This window comes from Aspergillus nomiae, assembly GCF_001204775.2.
Source record: "Aspergillus nomiae NRRL 13137 chromosome Unknown contig00033, whole genome shotgun sequence".
In the NCBI taxonomy this organism is placed as follows: Eukaryota; Fungi; Ascomycota; class Eurotiomycetes; order Eurotiales; family Aspergillaceae; genus Aspergillus; species Aspergillus nomiae.
This window is the reverse complement of record NW_015378088.1, coordinates 73,315-92,513: the sequence shown is the minus strand read 5'-3', so window position 1 is coordinate 92,513 and position 19,199 is coordinate 73,315. Positions and strand designations below refer to the sequence as shown.

General features: G+C 49.5%; 9 protein-coding genes across 9 annotated transcripts; 4 read left to right on the top strand and 5 right to left on the bottom strand.

The window, feature by feature from the left end:
- Positions 1–79: 79 nt before the first annotated feature.
- ANOM_002657 (uncharacterized protein) lies at positions 80–697 on the top strand (the record flags this gene model as incomplete). Its single annotated transcript, XM_015547914.1, has 2 exons — positions 80–103; positions 158–697. 2 exons carry the CDS (start codon positions 80–82, stop codon positions 695–697), a joined length of 564 nt encoding a protein of 187 aa, XP_015410252.1.
- A 1,427-nt stretch (positions 698–2,124) lies between these two features.
- Positions 2,125–3,298, bottom strand: ANOM_002656 (pectin lyase F; the record flags this gene model as incomplete). The annotated part of the gene is made up of 2 exons (XM_015547913.1): positions 2,125–2,700; positions 2,747–3,298. The coding sequence occupies 2 exons, from the start codon at positions 3,296–3,298 to the stop codon at positions 2,125–2,127; spliced, it is 1,128 nt and encodes a 375-aa protein (XP_015410251.1).
- Positions 3,299–5,577: 2,279 nt separating this feature from the next.
- Positions 5,578–6,489, bottom strand: ANOM_002655 (alpha/beta fold hydrolase; the record flags this gene model as incomplete). The annotated part of the gene is made up of 1 exon (XM_015547912.1): positions 5,578–6,489. One exon carries the CDS (start codon positions 6,487–6,489, stop codon positions 5,578–5,580), a length of 912 nt encoding a protein of 303 aa, XP_015410250.1.
- Positions 6,490–6,939: 450 nt separating this feature from the next.
- Positions 6,940–8,856, bottom strand: ANOM_002654 (beta-glucuronidase; the record flags this gene model as incomplete). Its single annotated transcript, XM_015547911.1, has 1 exon — positions 6,940–8,856. The coding sequence occupies one exon, from the start codon at positions 8,854–8,856 to the stop codon at positions 6,940–6,942; it is 1,917 nt and encodes a 638-aa protein (XP_015410249.1).
- A 2,052-nt stretch (positions 8,857–10,908) lies between these two features.
- Positions 10,909–12,590, top strand: ANOM_002653 (putative efflux pump antibiotic resistance protein; the record flags this gene model as incomplete). The annotated part of the gene is made up of 3 exons (XM_015547910.1): positions 10,909–10,980; positions 11,059–12,040; positions 12,103–12,590. 3 exons carry the CDS (start codon positions 10,909–10,911, stop codon positions 12,588–12,590), a joined length of 1,542 nt encoding a protein of 513 aa, XP_015410256.1.
- A 64-nt stretch (positions 12,591–12,654) lies between these two features.
- On the bottom strand, positions 12,655–13,476 carry ANOM_002652 (GNAT family acetyltransferase; the record flags this gene model as incomplete). Its single annotated transcript, XM_015547909.1, has 2 exons — positions 12,655–12,995; positions 13,065–13,476. 2 exons carry the CDS (start codon positions 13,474–13,476, stop codon positions 12,655–12,657), a joined length of 753 nt encoding a protein of 250 aa, XP_015410255.1.
- A 238-nt stretch (positions 13,477–13,714) lies between these two features.
- ANOM_002651 (uncharacterized protein) lies at positions 13,715–15,211 on the bottom strand (the record flags this gene model as incomplete). Its single annotated transcript, XM_015547908.1, has 6 exons — positions 13,715–13,977; positions 14,022–14,103; positions 14,283–14,384; positions 14,465–14,709; positions 14,764–14,800; positions 14,864–15,211. The coding sequence occupies 6 exons, from the start codon at positions 15,209–15,211 to the stop codon at positions 13,715–13,717; spliced, it is 1,077 nt and encodes a 358-aa protein (XP_015410254.1).
- Positions 15,212–15,512: 301 nt separating this feature from the next.
- Positions 15,513–16,411, top strand: ANOM_002650 (uncharacterized protein; the record flags this gene model as incomplete). The annotated part of the gene is made up of 2 exons (XM_015547907.1): positions 15,513–15,989; positions 16,040–16,411. The coding sequence occupies 2 exons, from the start codon at positions 15,513–15,515 to the stop codon at positions 16,409–16,411; spliced, it is 849 nt and encodes a 282-aa protein (XP_015410253.1).
- A 957-nt stretch (positions 16,412–17,368) lies between these two features.
- On the top strand, positions 17,369–18,795 carry ANOM_002649 (NAD(P)/FAD-dependent oxidoreductase). Its single transcript, XM_015547906.1, has 2 exons — positions 17,369–17,822; positions 17,889–18,795. The coding sequence occupies exons 1-2, from the start codon at positions 17,428–17,430 to the stop codon at positions 18,445–18,447; spliced, it is 954 nt and encodes a 317-aa protein (XP_015410276.1). The 5' UTR covers positions 17,369–17,427; the 3' UTR covers positions 18,448–18,795.
- Positions 18,796–19,199: the final 404 nt, after the last annotated feature.

The window sequence follows — 19,199 nt, the reverse complement described above, 5'->3', positions numbered from 1 at the left end:
TCTTTCAATAGAAGTAATTGCGTTTCAAGGACGGTCTCTAATCCTTTTATCGTGGCCTTGTCGATCAACCTCATCCCTAATGGGCTTGCTGCGAGATGATACGGTACGTTCGTCTGTTCTGTCTTACGGTACCACACAGTAACCTCTCCGACCACAGTGGGTTCCGGAGCTATGGACCCTTTTTGGCGTCGGGGAATTCATTCTATTGTCTGGTATTGGGCTGCGGTGCTGGTTACAAGGTCTCCATCGGCCAGCAGCCGAGGACTGGGTCTCTCTTTTGATTCCTGCCTTCTATGCTGTATGTGCGGCCGGCTGCTATCTCGTGTATATCTATGGAAACAAGGTGGACTTCACTCAGGCCGAGATCAATGCCTTAACCGACGAAGAGGCGCGCCGTCTCATTATTGGAACTAAATGGGAGCTCGTCTTAGCATACTCCTATCCGACAGTTCTCTGGCTCTTGAAAGCCAGTTTACTGCTACTGTATTGGCGCTTGACGAGTGGACTTGGGCGACATCGCCTCTTAGTCTTACTTCTTGCAGTCATCTGTCTGCTAACCTATATTGGGATCATACTTAGTATGTCCCTTGCGTGCATTCCGTTTAGACGATTCTGGGAAATCAAGCCGTTACCTCCCATCAATTGTATACAGCCACCGAATATCTTCATTGCGTTAGCAGTGTCCAACGTTTTGTAAGGCCTCTGCCTCCCATTATTGTGCGCATCAAGCTAACCTAGGTATGAATGAAGCACAGACTCTGGGGTACGTAGAGGATGGCTACGAGGAATCTCAGTATTGACCTTGATTAGATTATCGCACTACCAATTATTTTATTGGCGAGGCTCCAAGTCTCCAGATCAAAGTGAGTTCCTCATACTTTCATGACCATGAATATGCGGTGAACGAGATCAAACTTCTAACGAGCCAAGAAAATTGAAGATTCTCTGCTTCCTTAGCGCGGGAACAGTCGTCCTTATCACTGCGTAAGCACATAGAAGCCACACAACGTTTTAAGATGAAAGATACGATATGTCTGACAACTCAAGCTGTACAGAATCGTGAGAATCTCAATTACGCTGTCAAAACCAGGCCAGCTCAACTGGAATCGGTGGGTGACTGTGCTCCCTGCCATGTCAACTTTGTCAGGGTTATATAAGTCTGATATGAGGTCTCCATATTAGCTGGGGCATGCGAGAAATGTTCGTCAACATTATCGCAGTCTACATCCCCACCTTTCGCTCCATTCTTCGAAGCCGTTCGCAAAATCGACATAGCGCGGTGACCAGCGAGTCGAGTGTCGCGATTATGTGGCCCTCCAATCCATGTCATCGACATCCATCACTAGACCTGGAAGTTGCATCTCCCACCACTATCTACGATCCATATCATGCCCAGTCTGAGATCCTACACACGAAGCAAGCAAGGTTGTCAGATATCCCGCGGATACCGGTGGGTTGATTTTGGATGGCATGGACACGATTATCAACACCAAAGACGGAAAATATAATCCACCCAAGTTTATGATGGACTTGTGGTTTGTTAATTAATAGGACCAGAAATACGGCAGTATGACTTTGACATTCTTAGTTTGTATTCTATCTGCAACTGTTTGCAGCGTCCAGCACTGTCACGTTCGCCTTGGTTCACCTCGTATATCTCAGCACTCACTTGATTCTTCGCGATATATACAAAGAACTGTTTATTCTCTATATTTGAACAATGGGGTGAGCTATTCTACCATAGGGACTAATGGGGCTGTGATGGTTACTCTATCATGTGAGACGCACTCTTACCTCTTGACTGGTATGACTAATGAATTGGTACTACATCTTTGTAATTGTCTTTCCATGTAAAAAGTACAGTAGCCCTTCTCATAGTCATGCTGAAATCGAAGAGACTACGAACTATGTTGGTAATTCCTTCTACCTGCGGCAAAACCCCTAAATATATAATACGCACTCTCGATCCAACCTGCTCCGAAGAGAATCATTCAACTTGAATCCTTCTAGAACTAAACTATGTTAATCACAGAATGAAGACTATGCACAGGCACTGGTAGTGCAGAGAAAGGTAATATACACGAAAATACAAGGATGTGTAGTCATAGGTACAGGAAGAAAAGATTAGATCTTGCCCGCACCAGCGTTCTTGGGGACATTAGCCGCGGCTTGAGAAGCCGGGGTAGCAGGGGCAATCTTGAGGCCCTTGAAGTCACCAAAGAATGAAGTGTCCTTGAGAGGAGGAAGAGTGCCGGAGTTGGTGAGAGCATTGACTTCACAGGCGCGGCCAAGGGCAGAGCTGCACTGCTTGTTGGAGTTGGCATCAGGGGAGAAGAAAGCCCTGCCCTTGAAGTCGGCGACAATGCCCTTGACATCGGTGAAAACGTTGCCCTCAAAGATACCTCTGGCAGTGGCCTCACCTCCCTCGAGAGCGTGGCCAGTGTTACCGTCCCAGACATTGTTCACAGCGTGCAGGAGGGTGCCTCCACTCAGGGCAGGACTGCGGCCAGAGGTGTGGTAAATGTGGTTGTTCTGAAGAGTGATCTGGTCTCCCTTGCCAACCATCTCGAAGGTCCAGTAGTGGTATCCGTTGCATCCGGCCGAGAAGGGGCTGTCACCGTTGATAAAGTTGTTGGAGAGAGTCACACGCTTGCTGGTGTTGAAGCCGAAGACGTAGTGCTGACGTCCAATACGAGCGGTCTACCTGCTATTAGCACTTAGCTATAAGAGAGGACGATGAACATACCGTAACATGGTCAACCCAGATGAGATCAGCGCCATCGAAAGAGATAGCATCTCCACCCCACACATACTGAGGGTTCAGGTCAGTGATCTGGATGTTCTGGACGATGATGTTGGTAGCGCCACCACGGAATCTCAGACCCTTGCCCTTGATAACACCCTTGTTACCCACGCCGATAATAGTCTTGTGTGAGGCGACGTCGATGGGGGTCTTAGCAGCAGTGTCCCAGGTTCCTGTGGATTTGGCAGCCTTGCCGCAGTCGTCCTGGATAATCTTCTGGCATTTTGCGCCCTCACCCCAGTTGGCACACACGGTTCCCTTGGACGTACCCTCCGTTCCAGTGTAGTCGTATAACTTGTCAAGGACAATCACACGAGGGGAGGGATCGGCGAGCAACTTCTTGAGTTCGTTGATGTCTTTCGGGGTCTGGGGTGCCGCGTTACCACCACCGGTCACGCCAGAAGCGAAGCCTTGGGCGGCGCCGGAAACCTTTTGAGCGATGCCGAGCTGGGAAAGGCCCAAGAGGGCAGCGATAGTGACTGACAAGAGCTTCATGGCGAGTAAGAGGGTATTCAAATCTTGCTGATTTGAGGAACGATATCTGAGCAATGGCAGCCTTTTAAACCTCGCCCAATATTCCTAGACCAGAAGCAAAGTAGAGGATAACGCGGTGACAATGGAGAGGGAAATTAGGGAGCGGGTGGGTCCATGGGATGAAGGATGAGACAGTTTACAGTTCTAAACCTCCGTCCCTAAAGAAGCCAAGAGTAGGGATCATTCAGTTCCTGGAAACCCAGAAGCTTTAATTCTCCGATCCGATCTCCGACCTTCCACCGTTTCTCCACTAGTCGACTCTTGCTAGAACAACCCTGTCCGTATCTGTAAGGGGCGATAACAGCCATCTCCATCTCTTTACCCAACATGGGAGCATCTGTGGATCTAAAAGCAAGCACCAAGGGCTCGGATACCGTGTTAGAATGGTTCGGTTGAGAGCTAACGAAGCTCAGGGCACGGATGTGGATGCGCTTCCTCTATAACTGTTTCTCCACATTCCGGCTCCTCCGGCTTCCTATTACAACTACACTTAATCAGTAAACGGCATGATTAAAACCATATTGACACGGATTAACGATAAGACGATATTTCTCTAGCAACGGGCCATGGCCGGGAAAAGGAGGTCAACGGGGAAACAGAATTCAACAAGGTCAAGGAGGGTACTGCAAATCTTGGAATAACGGCGGGCACCTATTCTCGAAACTTTCTTCCAGAACACAGCCTCATATAGCCTATGTATAGTATTATAGGACTAGGTGGATAGACCAGTGGAATTCCAGCAAGATGGAACAAGAACCGTGGCGTGAGAGAAACTAGCTGTTAGGGTTATCATCAACTCAAAACACTAGTGGTGCCGATCGGTCCCGGTGCCGAGCGATAACAGGGTTCAGTCAGGGTCAGGCCCTATAAATCTTCTTTCTGTACTTTCGAATACCCACCGACTAGCTACCTGAGATGAGTGTTGGACACATTCTGAATTTTAATGCCACGTCTGCCGAGGATATGAACATAGAGATGCAAATCAATAGAATGCATGGCATATCACGACTGTATATTCCCGGCTCCAGAGGTTAGGTTCACCTAAGCACGCATAGTTCATTAAATATAAATTAAACGGAGCCTCGCATAGTGACGAACCAATCTCACCATTATATTATCCGCAAAGCCCAGTCCCGTTACGGAAGTTGTTGTACGGACCGTAGTGGAAAACGTCATCCCGTTAATCTGATACGTTGTAACTAAATTCATTGGGGCAAGTCGTAAAGAAGGTTGCCTATCCATCCCTGATATCTGAGACTAGCTTCCAAGTTTATGGCATGCTATACGGAAGAATTCCCCGTAACCTCTAGTGAAATCCCCGAGACAGGGGTGGTCTCCACTGTATCTAGAGTCATCTCCACCAGGGCCTACACTTAGATGGAAGAACCCTTCATGGCCACTTACGCGGTTTTTGGGGTTAGATGGTAACGGATTACATTATCACAGCATACATTTCCCCTCCTAAACCAACAGTTGAGGAGAATACTACCGTGTCCCCCAAGTTTATATAATTTTCACATGTATCTCGTATTCGTATTCGTGTTTTTTTTAGAGGTTTTTCTCGTGGCAGGAAGCGGCTTGAACTAGGAAAGAGAGCAACAGGAGTTCCTGAGTCAGGTTGCTCAAAATTTTGGGCCACGCCCCTTTCCATTTAGTCATCGGAGGATATCTTCTAGAGGGATTGTTTACAGTCAGACTAGTCAGGAATGGATGGAGACGGCATGTTCCGGGAAGGCGTTATCATGACTCGGCCCTAGGAGGGCTAAATGGACTCGGTTAAATTGTAAGAGCCACTATCTGATCACAGTTGCATGTCGAATATCTGCATTTAGATCCAAAGAGTTCGTTTCGGACGTTAACATCGCCCCTATCCGCTGTCCGTGAGGAGATATGCGATTGCTGACATCCATCCATAGCAGAATCGGTGATTATGGCCAATTATTATATTGAATTGAGGAATAAAGCAAAGCTTGAATATTGTCCCTTAGAATATTTTGGACAGTTCTTCATCCTGCTAAGTTTACAGTCAACAAGCACCATTGAGCTAACCTATCCTATGAAAGATGAAGATATCACAACAATATGAGGTCCCATTATCTAGCCCTGTTTACCGCCAGTATCAATGAACTGATCTGAACAAAAATGACTATACGGGAGTACATCTTACTCCTGGAGTCTATTCCAGAACTGCTGAATAAACCCCGCGACCTCCGGTACCCTTTCCCTAACCACTCCATGGCCTACCTGCTGCACAACCTCGACATTCTGCATTCCAAGCTCATGCAAATCTTGCACGCTACACAAGTCATCCAATTCGCCCAGACACATAGAGACTGAATCCCCGTCGTTGCCGCTTTCGCAAATTCGGCATGTTTATCAAAAACACCACCATCTCTAAATATGGCGACGACGCTAGCGGCATGCCCTGGATGTTCTTTCATTTCCCAGTTTCTCACAGCCTCTGCCACAACTTCACCTCGTGCAACCCTCTCCTTCCAATCTGAAGGCACAACTAACCGGCCGCCTTCCAGCACTTCCAAGATCCAATCTCGCGCCGCTTCTTCCACCCCCTCCCCACCACGCAGGTAAGATTTCTGTACCCCATCCAGCCCTGCGGTGCGGCGCAGACCTGCCGGCGCAACCAAAACCATCGATGCCACGCGTTGGGGGTGCGCCGCCGCGAAACTTGCCGTCGTGGAGCCGCCAAACGAATAGCCAATGAAATGGGCATCAGGCCATCCGAGGTGCACCATTAAGTTCTCCAATAGTCCATGGAAAAGAGCCGGGTCGTGCGCCACAAACGGTGTTTCCGTAAGTCCGTGGCCCCACAGGTCAACTAGGACACAGTGAGCCGATGGGAAACGCGATGACAGTGCGCTGGCTAAAGGCTGCAGGCCAATTGCGGGCGTCTGCACGCCATGGACAAGTAGCACCCGGGATACGAGCTTTTTCTCATCTGTGGCAGCGGGAAATGAGGGTGGTAGCTCGTAGTATGCTGCTTTGGCGTGGGGTGTTTGTAAATATGATGCCGATGGAAGCCGATTGCCGAAAGTTGCGACAAAGGCGGCTTCCGATGGGGCTGGGATGGGCTGTGCTGCGTTGCTGGATGGCGCCGCCCCGGGGCGGGGGAGGACGACTAAGGAGTTGGACATGGCGGGGATATGTTTTCGATGGTGGGGATGGTACTCATGAAGGTGGAGAGACATTCTACGATATTCTATCATATCGTTTTCTGCCCTCTGTGTCCGCCTTTGATTGAGGCTGTGCTAGATGGGTCTAGAACAATTACTTGTATAGAATGAGGTGCGGTAAGCACGAGTATTAACCATCAGAATATCAGGTTTGCTGATCATGGGACTGTTTTGAATCCTTATGGAAGATGGCTACGTGTAAACGATTGAGACCTAAAGAGACATATCGTCAAGATACAACATGGGGAATCGCGGTAAGACACGGTATCCGATTGTTTTTTGTATCTGTTGATTCGGATGTGGACGATAGGCATATTTCCTAGAGTCTGAGATCTATGTATGTACATACATACAAACCTCGCTGGTTCTCAGGTTCTCAGTCCCATGAGGTTCTCGTAGAAAGTTCCTCCCTCAGCCGTCCGTCCCGTTTACGACCTTCATCCACCTCTCCCTCAATAAATGAGCAGCTGCCTTTGGCCTCCGATCCCTAGTAAAAACACCCTTCTTATTTCCATCAACACGACTAACCCCCGCAGCGGTTTGAAAGTCCGCAAAATTCCAGACATGTTCACCTGCCATAGCATCGAACCGATCAAAGACTCGATGATACATATCCAGGATCCCCACTTGAAACTCCTCGCTCCACAGAACTGGCAGGACCGAGTGCAAGCCCGCCACTGTGTCTGCTCCATACTCCGTCATCACAATCGGTTTGTCGTATTTCTCGGTCCATCCGTCGAGCTCCTGCACTAGTGCGGCTTCGGCCTCGTCGAGCTGGCCGGTTTGGGTGTACCAACCAAAATATCGGTTTAGACACAGAACGTCAAAGAGGTCTGAGATACGGTCTGCCTGGTAGGTAGCAAGACCCACGTTGGCAAAGGTAACAGGCCGCGTCGGGTCCAACTGACGAGCCAGCTTCGGCAGAGGAGCGAAATATTCGCGAGCGCCGTCCTCGTTCGAAGCGGGCTCGTTAGCGATAGACCACATTACTACGCTGGGGTGGTTCTTATCGCGGTGGATAAGCTCACGGATAGCTTGGGCGTGTGCTTCGCGCGTCTTGTTGTTGATGCGGTCTGGGCTGAATGTCGCTGGTGGGTTGGATGTTTGGGCACCTGCTCCGATGGAGAATGCTAGACCCACGGCGGGTGTTTCATCGATCACAACGATGCCCTGTCGATCTGCATATTCCATAATCTCCTCCGCGTATGGGTAGTGTGAGGTGCGGAACGAGTTGGCTCCCATCCAGTGTAGGAGTTGGAAGTCGTGCACCATGTAGGCCTGGTCGTGACCTTTGCCGCGGATAGCAGTGTCCTCGTGTTTGCCGAACCCGGTGAAGTAGAAGGGCTTGTCATTGATGAGGAACTGCGTGCCCTGAACCTTCACCGTGCGGATACCCGTTGCTAGTTGGTATGTATCAATAGTTTTGTTGGAAGAGTCTACGATGCTGGCGTGGAATTGGTAGAGATACGCGGCCCCGGGCTGCCAGAGGTGGACGGATGGTATCTGGATGGTTCCATTCAACCCGGACGTTGTTGCTACAGTGGTGCCATCTTCATCTAGGACATCGATTTGGATCGTTCCACTTGATATACTGGCCACAACACTGTAGTCAATCACACCGGTGGTGCCTTGAACATCCGTCCGAACCGTGATATCCTGGATGTGCTGCGGTGGCACGGAATACAACCACACCGACCGAGCCAGACCGGCATAGTTATAAAAGTCATGCTGATATGTCTGTACCTTTTTACCCGTCGCCTCAAGAACTTCCACTTTCCCAGGCGGGATTGTCTGGTACGTCAGTTCGTTGTTGACGGCAATTGTCAGGCGGAATTGCGCTCCGGCAGAAACAAGGTCGGTGATATCCGCCTCAAATGGTGTGTATCCGCCCACATGCTCCGCCACTAGATGGTCATTGACGTAGATCCGGCCGTGATGTGTTGCAGCCTCGCTGCGCACCAAATACCGTTCTTCGGACCAGCCCTTGGGCACAATCACGTCGCGCTGGTAGTAGACCCACCCGACGTGATTGTGGATCTTGCTGTCCACAAAGATGTCATTGTAGGACGCTGGGACCGGACATTCAAGGTTGGTTTTTAGTGGGCCTGTCCACGGTTGTGGACTGTTGTCATCAGACCCCAGGGCAAATTTCCATAGTCCATCAAGCGACATGAGCTCTCGGGTCACCGTCTGCTGGGGCTTGAGCATGGCCTGGGAATAGTTTCCGCTAGCCAGGCCATCGCGCCGATCATGGGTATGTGTGTTTGTTGGGACAGACAAGGCAAGCGAAATAAAGGAAAGAAATCCTAGAGCTTTGAGAACCTGCATGGCGGATAGACTCTGTATAACCAAGCACCCCTGAGGTCGTCTATCATAGACTCACATACCAGATCCAGATACAGAGGTCATTTAAATAGCATCCTGACGTACTCGACGGCTATTGATATATGTCGGCGATTGACATCTTGAGGTCATTACCCGCTCATCGCTCACCGGATTGGCTGACGGTAAGCCAATACTTCGATATAGACTAAGACTCATTGCGGGGTACATTTAGGGCCTCTGGGGATAGGGTGGAATCACTCTGGCAGCGCAGCCAAGACTGCGGGGAGACACTAATGCGTCGGGATGTGGAGGTTGAATACCGATGATCATCACTCGGTTTCTAGCAAAGAAAGCGGAATATCGGCTCCAGAGACTTTAAAAGACCTATCTGGTCAACACGTAGGTTAATCCACAACACGGGCCATGTATGGAGGGGAAGCGATAGTAACGGATAGACGACGTTCTACGCGGGCAGTTTATATTATATCATATTTCAGAAGTAGTAATATGACGTACAAGTTGGATATCATAAGCTAAATTTCCGTATTTAATTTGAAATGGTCAGATCGACGGAATCATATCCCTATGTTGATGAGAGTTAATAGACTATCTATTTAGACATAGGAAACCTTTCTGCTAATCTGACCAATAATCAAAAGGCTTTTCTACATGCTCCACACGCGCTGCCCGATTGGCATTGGAGGTATGAATAGCATAGATACGTCTACCACTGTCGATATTGAAAGAAAGCCACCTTGTGAATATATGGCTATAAAGACCTTCCTGGCCAGGGAATCAGAATTGGGTTCATGATTGTGTTCAGGAGGCGGAATGCCATCAACCCAAATGGTGGCTGTGTAATGATCCTGAACAGGTCTGTATGGCTACGCAACCCTTTCAGCAAACGCAATTCCCACCTGCATTCCATTGGGTAGGTGTACTCTCAACCCATTTAAGCAAAAGTACGTATCAGAACCAGATCTTCAAGGAGGGAAACCGAGACACTAACAGAATTTGCGAGTTATGGTAATCCACCACGGTGTTGGTCCCGGAGACATTGTTACACATATATGAAGAGTTCACCTCCCAATGGACTCATTACTATTTGTGAAATAGAACGTTTTTCTCACTTAATTGGCGTACCGGTGGCCTGAATAATGGATATCGAGATTCCTTTGTGGTTGTAGTTGTATACATCCTAGGGGTGGTATTTGCTCTGTCCAATCTAGGTGTCAGGACCGTCATAAGAAAGCCATAATTTCCACAGCTTGCCCGTGTTCTACCATACACATAATTCCTGCCGACAAGCAGGGTTGATTGGTTTTGATATCTCAGAGGCAGTTTTGGCGGCAGCTGCTTCCAACACAGAATGCGCACGAGGCATGATGGAATTGATCACAAAAAGCGAAAAAGAAAAAAAAGAAAGAAAGAAAGAAAAAGAGAAAAAGGACACCCAATAACAGAACCCATCTTATGCTCATACAGTATTTGCTCACCTTGAATCCAGACATCCCTGTTACAGAAAGGGTACTTACTGGTATCGGCAGCATGAAATCGTCTATATGGCCATTCTGTGATTCAATATTTATGAGCACAACGAAGGCCTTCTCGTTACAGAAGATATTCCTGCATCTTAGTCCTATATATATTATACCTATTCCTTTGTAAATACTAAAACCAGGGTACAGACGCGTCTATTTGATTTAATAGTCATATTCTCGTGGACCGATTAATACTAAATAATGAGTAATTCGTAGAGCAAAAGATTCCTGTCAGCTAGGCGTAGGTAAGTGTAGGGTCATGTAGGAAGGATGAAATATACCAATTCCGAGGACTGGTCGAAAAGTATCTGCACTAACGATATGACAGGGCTTGGACTGCGCCAAGGCCTTCGAATTGAAATTTTGTTGTCCAGGGATAACTAAGACTTGATGCTTTAGAGGATGACAAAGACAAAGACGCCCTCGCCAGCGGATAAATAGGCATGTCACCCACGCTATTCTGGAGCTTCCTGCAATTCAGTTTGAGTCAAAGGATACGACTACCCTTTCAGTCATGGGCTCACCAAATGGCTCATTCCTTTCCTCCATTCGCCTCAGCCTGGTCATGGTTGCGCTGTGCCTTGCTGTATTCCTGACCGGATGGTAAGCCGCCCATCCCCCTAAAATTGGCTGACATGGCTGAAATTGACATGACACCTTGAAGGACCAAACGGTTCTCGCGACAGTGACCCCGACACTGACGACCGAGTTCCACAGTATTGACGACATGGGCTGGTGGACCGCCGCTTACCTGACCATGCTCAGCGTATTCCAGATTCCATATGGCAAGCTCTACAGCCTGTTCTCAATTAAGATCGTCTATCTATCAGCAATCGGCATCTTTGAATTAGGCTCCCTTGTATGTGCCACCGCACCTAACTCCATCGCCATGATTTTCGGTCGCGCGATTGCCGGCGCTGGGGCGGCTGGTATTTTTACCGGGGGGATTATGATCACCACAAAGATCATCCCGCTCGATCGCCGTGCGTCCTACCTTGGGATCATGTCGGCTGCCTTTGGTGTTGCTGCCATTGTAGGACCATTCGTCGGAGGCGCGTTTACAGACAGGTCTACATGGCGATGGTGCTTCTACATCAACCTACCATTAGGCGGGCTAAGTATATTGGTATGTTTTTTGCTCGTGAATACGCCGGTGGACTCCTCCATTGCATCACTGTCATTCCAGGCTCGAGTCCGCCAGTTTGATTTCTTTGGGATGGTCAGCTTGATGGGTGGTATCGTTTGCTTGCTCCTTGCACTCCAGTGGGGCGGCACCCAATACCCCTGGAATAGTGGAAGGATTATTGCATTATTGGTGGTGGCAGTACTCCTTATGCTGTCTTTTGTTCTCCTTCAGATATTCGTTCCCGGGTCAAAAACCATCCCCCGCAGTGTGTCGAAACATGCGTCGGTGTGGCATGCCGTAGGGTACGCGATGTGTATCACGGGAGGAATCTACGTCGCCATAGTCTACATTCCAGTGTGGGTGCAGGCGGTGCAACACAAATCAGCCCTGGGCTCGGGGGTTATGCTGACTCCATTGATCGTGGGCTACGTCGTATTCTCGGTGATTGCTGGAGTCCTCACGTCCGGGTTGGGTTATTACAACCCACCAATGATCCTGGGGACTATCCTGGCAAGTGTTGGTGCTGGCCTATTATCGACCTTATCAACGAGTACCACCAACGGGCGCTTGATTGGGTACCAGCACTGTACGGCATTGGGGTTGGGCTGGGGTTTGGCCAACCTAGCTACGTGGTGCAAACCGTGTTGTCCGAGACAGATATCCCAATTGGGGTGACATTGGTTACCCTTGTCCAGCACTTGAGCTCGGCTATCTTTGTCGCCGTAGCCCAGGGTGTCTTCCAGAATACCCTTGCACATACGGTGCGGTCACTCGCGCCAGGCGTTGACCCTTCGAAACTTGCAAAGCTGGGCGCGACGCAACTGGGTCAGTTCGTCAACGAGCAAGACATGCCACACGTCTTGGAGGCGTACAGCACCGCAATTGCCAGGACTCTCTACATCCCGATGGCCCTCAGCTGTGCATCCGTGCTCGGGGCCTGTCTGACACCATGGATCTCCATGAAAAAGGCCAAGCCACAGCCAACAGACCAACAGCTGACGAGACACCAGCTGATAAGTGGTGGGACGCAGGAAAAAGACGGCGGCACATCAGGGGTTCACGAAGCCTAGATTCGCTCTCTATGTCGATCACTTCTTTGTTGCGGCGTTAGACTAAATTTCCGTTTCTTTATTCCTACAGCTTTATGTGTCTTGGCCTGCCTTCCCATGGGAGCACCGTCTCTCCATCCCTGTATTCACCCCCTGCCGGCCTCCACATAATCCACACGGGGTGCGCCTGGATCTCGTGAATCAATCTCCTCCCTTGCGCGCTCCGCCGTTGATCCTCAGAAAAGCTCATGCGTGGTCGCGCGATAGCCACGAACCCATACTTTTGATACAGCGCGACCGCCATCTCCGTAGCCTCGAGGTAGCCTTCCATCCCCAGCGCATCCATATGGCGGACAAACTCGTCCATAATAAGCTCCGTCGCGCCCAGCGAGCGATACTCGGGCAGTGCCCAGAGCGCATTCCCACCTGTGCTCACGTCAATCGACAAAGCAAGTAAAATAGACATAGTACTAGGGAGAGAAGAAGAAGACATACAAACATGTCTATCTCCCATCATCCTCCCCCTCCATGCCCATAACTGTGCATAGAACTCCTCGGCCAACAACCTCATCTCACTCCCCTCTGGAAACCACGTCGCCTCCATCCTCGGTGCCCCCGCGCGGTATGGATTATGGTGATGCACGTGATACATTCCTCCCGCGACAATCTGCCCCGATTTGGTATCGTAGCATTTCAACCAGACGATGTTGGGGTCGGATTCCGCGGCTTGACGTAAGGAGCTTTTCACAGCCGCAAGGGCTGCTGCTTCAGCTTGGCTGCCTTCCCCCAGGTGGGCAAAGGTCAGTTCGCCGACGGCTTGGAGGGGAGAGCTCCACGCAGTCCAGTAGGTGGTTATGAGCTCGTCCCAGTCCTTGGTTAGATCTGCGCGCGAGACAATGAGGGGCATTGTGGTTTGGGTATGTATCCTATGGGTTGTATCCTGTTGACAGCCGTATTGTATCCTTCGGATGAAATAACAGCTGTGCCTATGGTCAAAGAAAAGTGCGTGTCACATTTCTAGCAACTGATCCTGGATACGGGCAAAGATATATGAGGTATCTCAAGCAAAAACAAAACACATACATGGCAAGTCCAAAAAAAAAAAAAAAACATATCCAAAAGTCTCCTAGCTGTGGCTTGTCAATCTAAACCATCGCTCTTGGCTCCAGGATAACGACCGAGCTTGACTTATTTCCATCCACCGACGTTGCCCCAGTCCCACCCTGGGACGTCTGGTCGCCTGTGGATCCAAGCTTTCGACTCCATCGACCCGAAAAGCCTTTCCGGCCTTCACGTAGGAGCCAGCCTCGTGCGGAGTAAACTACTGGACGGAGAGTCGGTAAGCACGCGGCGATCAAACCCAGACTGGCTTCCAGCATGCTCCACCAGAGCATCGTGGTCACGGTTTCTAGCACGTTAGATACGTCCTCTATGAGGTAAGGGGAAACTCACGGTCAGGGTCGTATCCAGCCTCATACCCGACCTCAAAGACAATCAGGTAAACGGCCAGTCTCACGACAGAGGCTGACAGCGCCTGATGGGAAATTGGGTCAGTGGTGGGCTACACCCCGGATTCAGAAAGGGAGCCCTTACATCAACCCCACCCCGAAAATACAACTTAGCGCAATCTTCCGTCTCACAGACATCTGGAGCGTCCATATCTGCATGTCATTGTGAGTACAACTGACATCATCCCAGATGATCAACTCATACCTTTGGAAAGGGCAGGAGCAGGATGGCCAAATCAGTGATGAGGTCTGAGATGACCAGGGCCGATTCGGCGGCAAGGGGGTCCCCACAGTGCTCCCTTACTTCCTGGATAGCGCCCAATGGAGGTAGACTTTCGTCTTGCAGCCGAATAAAAACAAGAGGAAGAATGCCACGGCCCACACCACCGTTACGGCGAGGCATATGTTGGAGATGATGGCGAATCGGGACTTCTTGTTCGAGACGAAGATACGGCGATAGAAGAGGACGATGCTTGCTTTGATGAAGCCGTACGCTGCGATCATGAAGAGTTGGAAGTAGAATTCAATCTTGGCTTCGATTTCGTAGGCGCGATTGTACTTCGCTAATGCCTTTTTAGGATCGTCGCTTATGGGGTAGGGTGTAGGGTACCCCATTACGTGGACGGAGTAGCCTTGCAGATGTTAATGGGCAATTTCCACATCGGCCGTGAAGTGCTCGTACTAACCATAAATGAAGCATATGCCCATTCCAGTTACCATGATCTGAGTCATTGAAGGCGTGTCAGCAGACATGCCTTATCTGCATCGTAAGGGAGGGGAAGATACCGCTGCGGGCACGAGTAGCCAGTCGTCCAGACCCAGGCAAACCTTTTGCCTGGCTCGAGCAAGGAAGCGAAGCGTCACACACGCGAGGCAGGCAATGGGGAGGGCAACGCCGGCTGCCAGCACTTCGCCGGCTGAAGCCAGCCGAAACGGGAGGTGCGTCCAGTGTGGACTCGATGCCATGGTGGACCTCTTGGGGTGGATCGAATGGACCTTGGGGTATCTGCAGGTTTGTGAGTTGTAAAGCTTTTCGTGAAGACACATGCTGCCTTCCTCGAAGCGCTTATATGTTCCCTGCCCTCTCGTGTCCAGGTCTGGAATATTTTCCATAAGCAAGGATGAGGCTGACATGGTGCATGACTATGGACTGTGTATCACAACTGGATTGTTGCTTTGACTTTGGTGTCCAGAATGTCCAGTCAGCCTCGTGTAATTGTAGAGCACATGCATAACTGAAGACTGAGCCATGAGGCGGGGTCCAGAGTGGGCCTGACGATGAAAAATGAGGCCCACGTTCTCATCCGTTCTGGTGATCCTGTAAGCCCTCGCCGTTATTTTTGCCTCAGTAGATTGATCTTTATGACGGGTGACTACCGTCGTTAAGCCCCGCCTGCCACCTAACCCTTGCAATACTATAGCGGAGCAACCGAAAATGGGACAGACAGACGATGAGGACTATGAACTTCTCCCTCCACGACATCGTGCTCCAAAGTCATGGGAAACACGAGGACAAACGGGATTTCTAGCACGGTTAGAGACCCACTTTCTACTTGGACTGCTCCTTCTTTCCGTATTGTTCAATGCTATGTTGGTGCTTGGTTGGATATCAAGTAGAGATGAATTATCTGGACCTACGGAGCCCGTCTGGGCTAGTTCTCATTTCCGACGGGAAGAGGCGAAAGGTGGATTCACGAGAGAAGACACAATGTGGTGGAATACCAACTACAGCGGTGAAAACGAGAGTGAAGTGAGTGATCTCTGGCATAATGACATTCCATGGGAAAGCGGGATCATCGCAATCAACAAACAAGAGGCAAGTGTGTTGGGGTTGCCCGAGTCACAGTCTTTCCCATGGGACGTAACGAAAGGGATCTATATCCTCAATGCGCATCATATCCTCCATTGCATTGTAAGTCATCCATTATTCCTAATGAAATCTCACTCATTGAGAGAATTTAGCGCAATCTATACATCTCCATCGAGGAATACCGTTACAATCGTTCTCAGAGTGTTACCTATCCCCATATCTTGCACTGTCTAGACAGTATCCGGGTGGAGACCATGTGTGCGGGCGATGACACCCTGCGATACATTCCGTTGAATAATGTCTCTGGATTCAAGCCTGGCGATGGACAGAAGCGCATGTGCCGTGACTGGCATCGAATGCAGTCCTTCGTGGAGAAGCATGACCCATGCTATCGGTATGTTTTTCCCGGGGATGACACAGTGTCTAATTTGGAACGATTCAAATATTGCCCTAATGATTCTCCCTATCTACCCAAGATTCGAGAGTACTTTGGCTATGGGGACGAATGGTTACCATTTCCATAGCAGACGTTGCGTTTAGATTAAATTGGGCATAGCTTCGCTTAAAGTTCACATTCCATAAATCATGATGATATCCGTAACCATATTCAAATTCCAAATGTCATAGCTTCTCCCGGCGGTACCCTATTTCATCCTCTTCAGGACAGCTCCACATCACAGGCAACAGTTCTTGGGCTCGATGACGGCCATGTCGGGGTTTGCATTGGGCTCGGCCACGGGGGCTGGGATTGGATTGGCCATTGCGGTGGCCACAACCAAGTAGAGGACGCAGTGAAGGAAGTGCATGTTTGAAACTCCTTTTTGATCTGAGAGTGACTGGACGTTAGTGGACCGTTTCTCGTTATGATACATCATTGAAAGGAACTACCGAACCTGATCGACTTAATTATAAAAGCCTTGGTGTGGATTTAATGGTTTTCTGCTTTGGATGGTCCTATCTATGTCTCCAGATACACTCTATATATGTAGAAATCTCCACTACATTCGTTCTCATCACCTTCATGACTCGTTCTCCTATCAGATGATCATTCCTTCAGCAAGGATGGAGACCCACTGCAGCTTCCTTCCTCGTGTTTTTGACTTTGATTTTTATTTAGAATCATATTATTTACTTGGACCTCCTCTTTTCCCGGCCGATGCCTCGTTGGCCGCATTTCTATTTTTATTGGACTCCCATTCCTGGGTTGTTGCAGGAGGTGAGAACTAGGGCACGCCGTTTGTTTGTCTGTATTCTGTGGGGCTTTTCTGTATGGAAACCCAGTTGTCTTGTAAACTATGTCTCCGCAGCCAGTCAAGAGATCATCGTTGTGCAGGCGGTCGGGTAAAACACATTCACCACCATTCAAGGTGTTCCCCTCCCTGCAAGCTACGTGTAACGGGTATCGTTGCCTAAATGCCTCACTGGGCATACATAACAAACACCTACGGCTCCTCCTCCTCATCCCACTTCTTACCTTTAACTCTCCACGTCAACAAGCACCCCAGAAAGCATATCCAATCCCTCGCGATATCTCCACACTATGGACTCAGTAGTAGATGTCCTGATTGCCGGTGGCGGTCCAGCAGGTCTCACCGCAGCCCTCACGCTGGCCCGCCAACTCCATACAGCAGTCCTCTTCGACAACCGAAGCTATCGCAATGCGAACGTCTCCCACATGCACATGATCCCAACCTGGGACCATAGAAATCCAGCTGAATTCCGCGCTGAAGCTCGCGACGAAGTTCTGAACCACTATGACACTATTAAGATCGAGGACGTGGACCTCAAAACAGCGGAGAAGACAAGCGACGGACTTTTCCAACTCGTCGATGCCAACGACAAGGTCTGGAAAGGAAGAAAGCTGATCATTACCACCGGCTCAGAGAATGTCTTCCCTGAAATTCCCGGATACGAAGCAGCGTGGGGTCAGAGAATGTATGCATCTTCATGATGAACCCACTTTTTCTTCCAAGATCGTTCAATCTAGCTAACACGGTTCAGTTACCACTGCCTCTTCTGTAAAGGGTACGAAGACCGCAACACGGACAGTGCCGGCGTCCTCGCCATCCAATCCGCCGGCAATGTACCCATGGCAATGCATCAGACTGAATCGGCTGCCCAGCTCGCGCGAAAGGTGACCATCTACACCCATGGAGCAGAGGAACTCGGCGCGCAGATTCTATCGACCCTAACCGACAAGGACAAGACCCGCATCACGGTCAACAACACTCCGATTAAGAAGCTCACTCATACCAGCTCCTCTGTTCACCTAGAGCTCGCGGACGGCACGACCAAGGAAGAAACCTTCCTGGTCCATAGCCCCAATACCACTGTCAAGGGCCCGCTTGCAAGTCAGCTTGGTCTGGAGCTTACCCCCATGGGCGACATCAATGCCGCACCACCTATGCACCAGACCAGCGTGCGCGGAGTCTTTGCGGCCGGGGACTGCATCACTCCGTACAAGGTTATCGCGGGCGCGATTTCGAGTGGCTGTAATGCGGCAGTAGCTGCTTCGGCACAGTTATTGGCGGAGAAGCATGGCCATCAGCCGCTGTTTTAATTGCCTTGTAATGAGTCTTGAGGAAAGGTATTCATTGCAAACAATACCCATTACGATGAACCCCATTTCCCGTGAAGCGGTTTCTTTTCGCCAAGCGTTAGCATATCTTTCCAATCCGGTGCCTCTGTCGCATCGTCGTCAGGATACTACTGTGTATGTTCATCGCGGGCGACGAACAGCCTGGTGGGCGGTTAGCGATTGGCCGAATAGTATGTGACTAGAATGACCTGAAAGTTCGACAATCTTAGGTTTTCAATGAAATGGGAGTCCAATAAATAACAGACATTATGAAAGTAATTAGGTCAACACATAGTAGAGTTAAAATAATAGTAACTTACAGTAAGAGTCAGCAAGAATACTTTCGTCATGTGGTGAAAGCCATTGCTTAGGTGGACGTTGTCTCTTGATATGACGGGGAAATATATAACAACCCTAGCTCTAGTTTACTCGTCTATTATTCTGACAAAACCCCCAATTCAAGGTAGTGATCATATCTCTATGCACTTTTATAATATATAAGAGTAAAGTTGCATATTTCACGATTTATTTCTGTATAACCCCGAAAAGACAATCGAGATTGATAGGTACTGCTATTCAACAGGGTAACTCGAGTCTACTTCTCGGCGCGGTCGCAACCTTTTGGGAGGAATTTATCTTCTTGGTTTATATATGCAATAAGATGAAATAGTTTTCAACAAGGCCGGCTGGCCCAATGGCAAGGCGCTTGACTACGAATCAAGAGATTGCAGGTT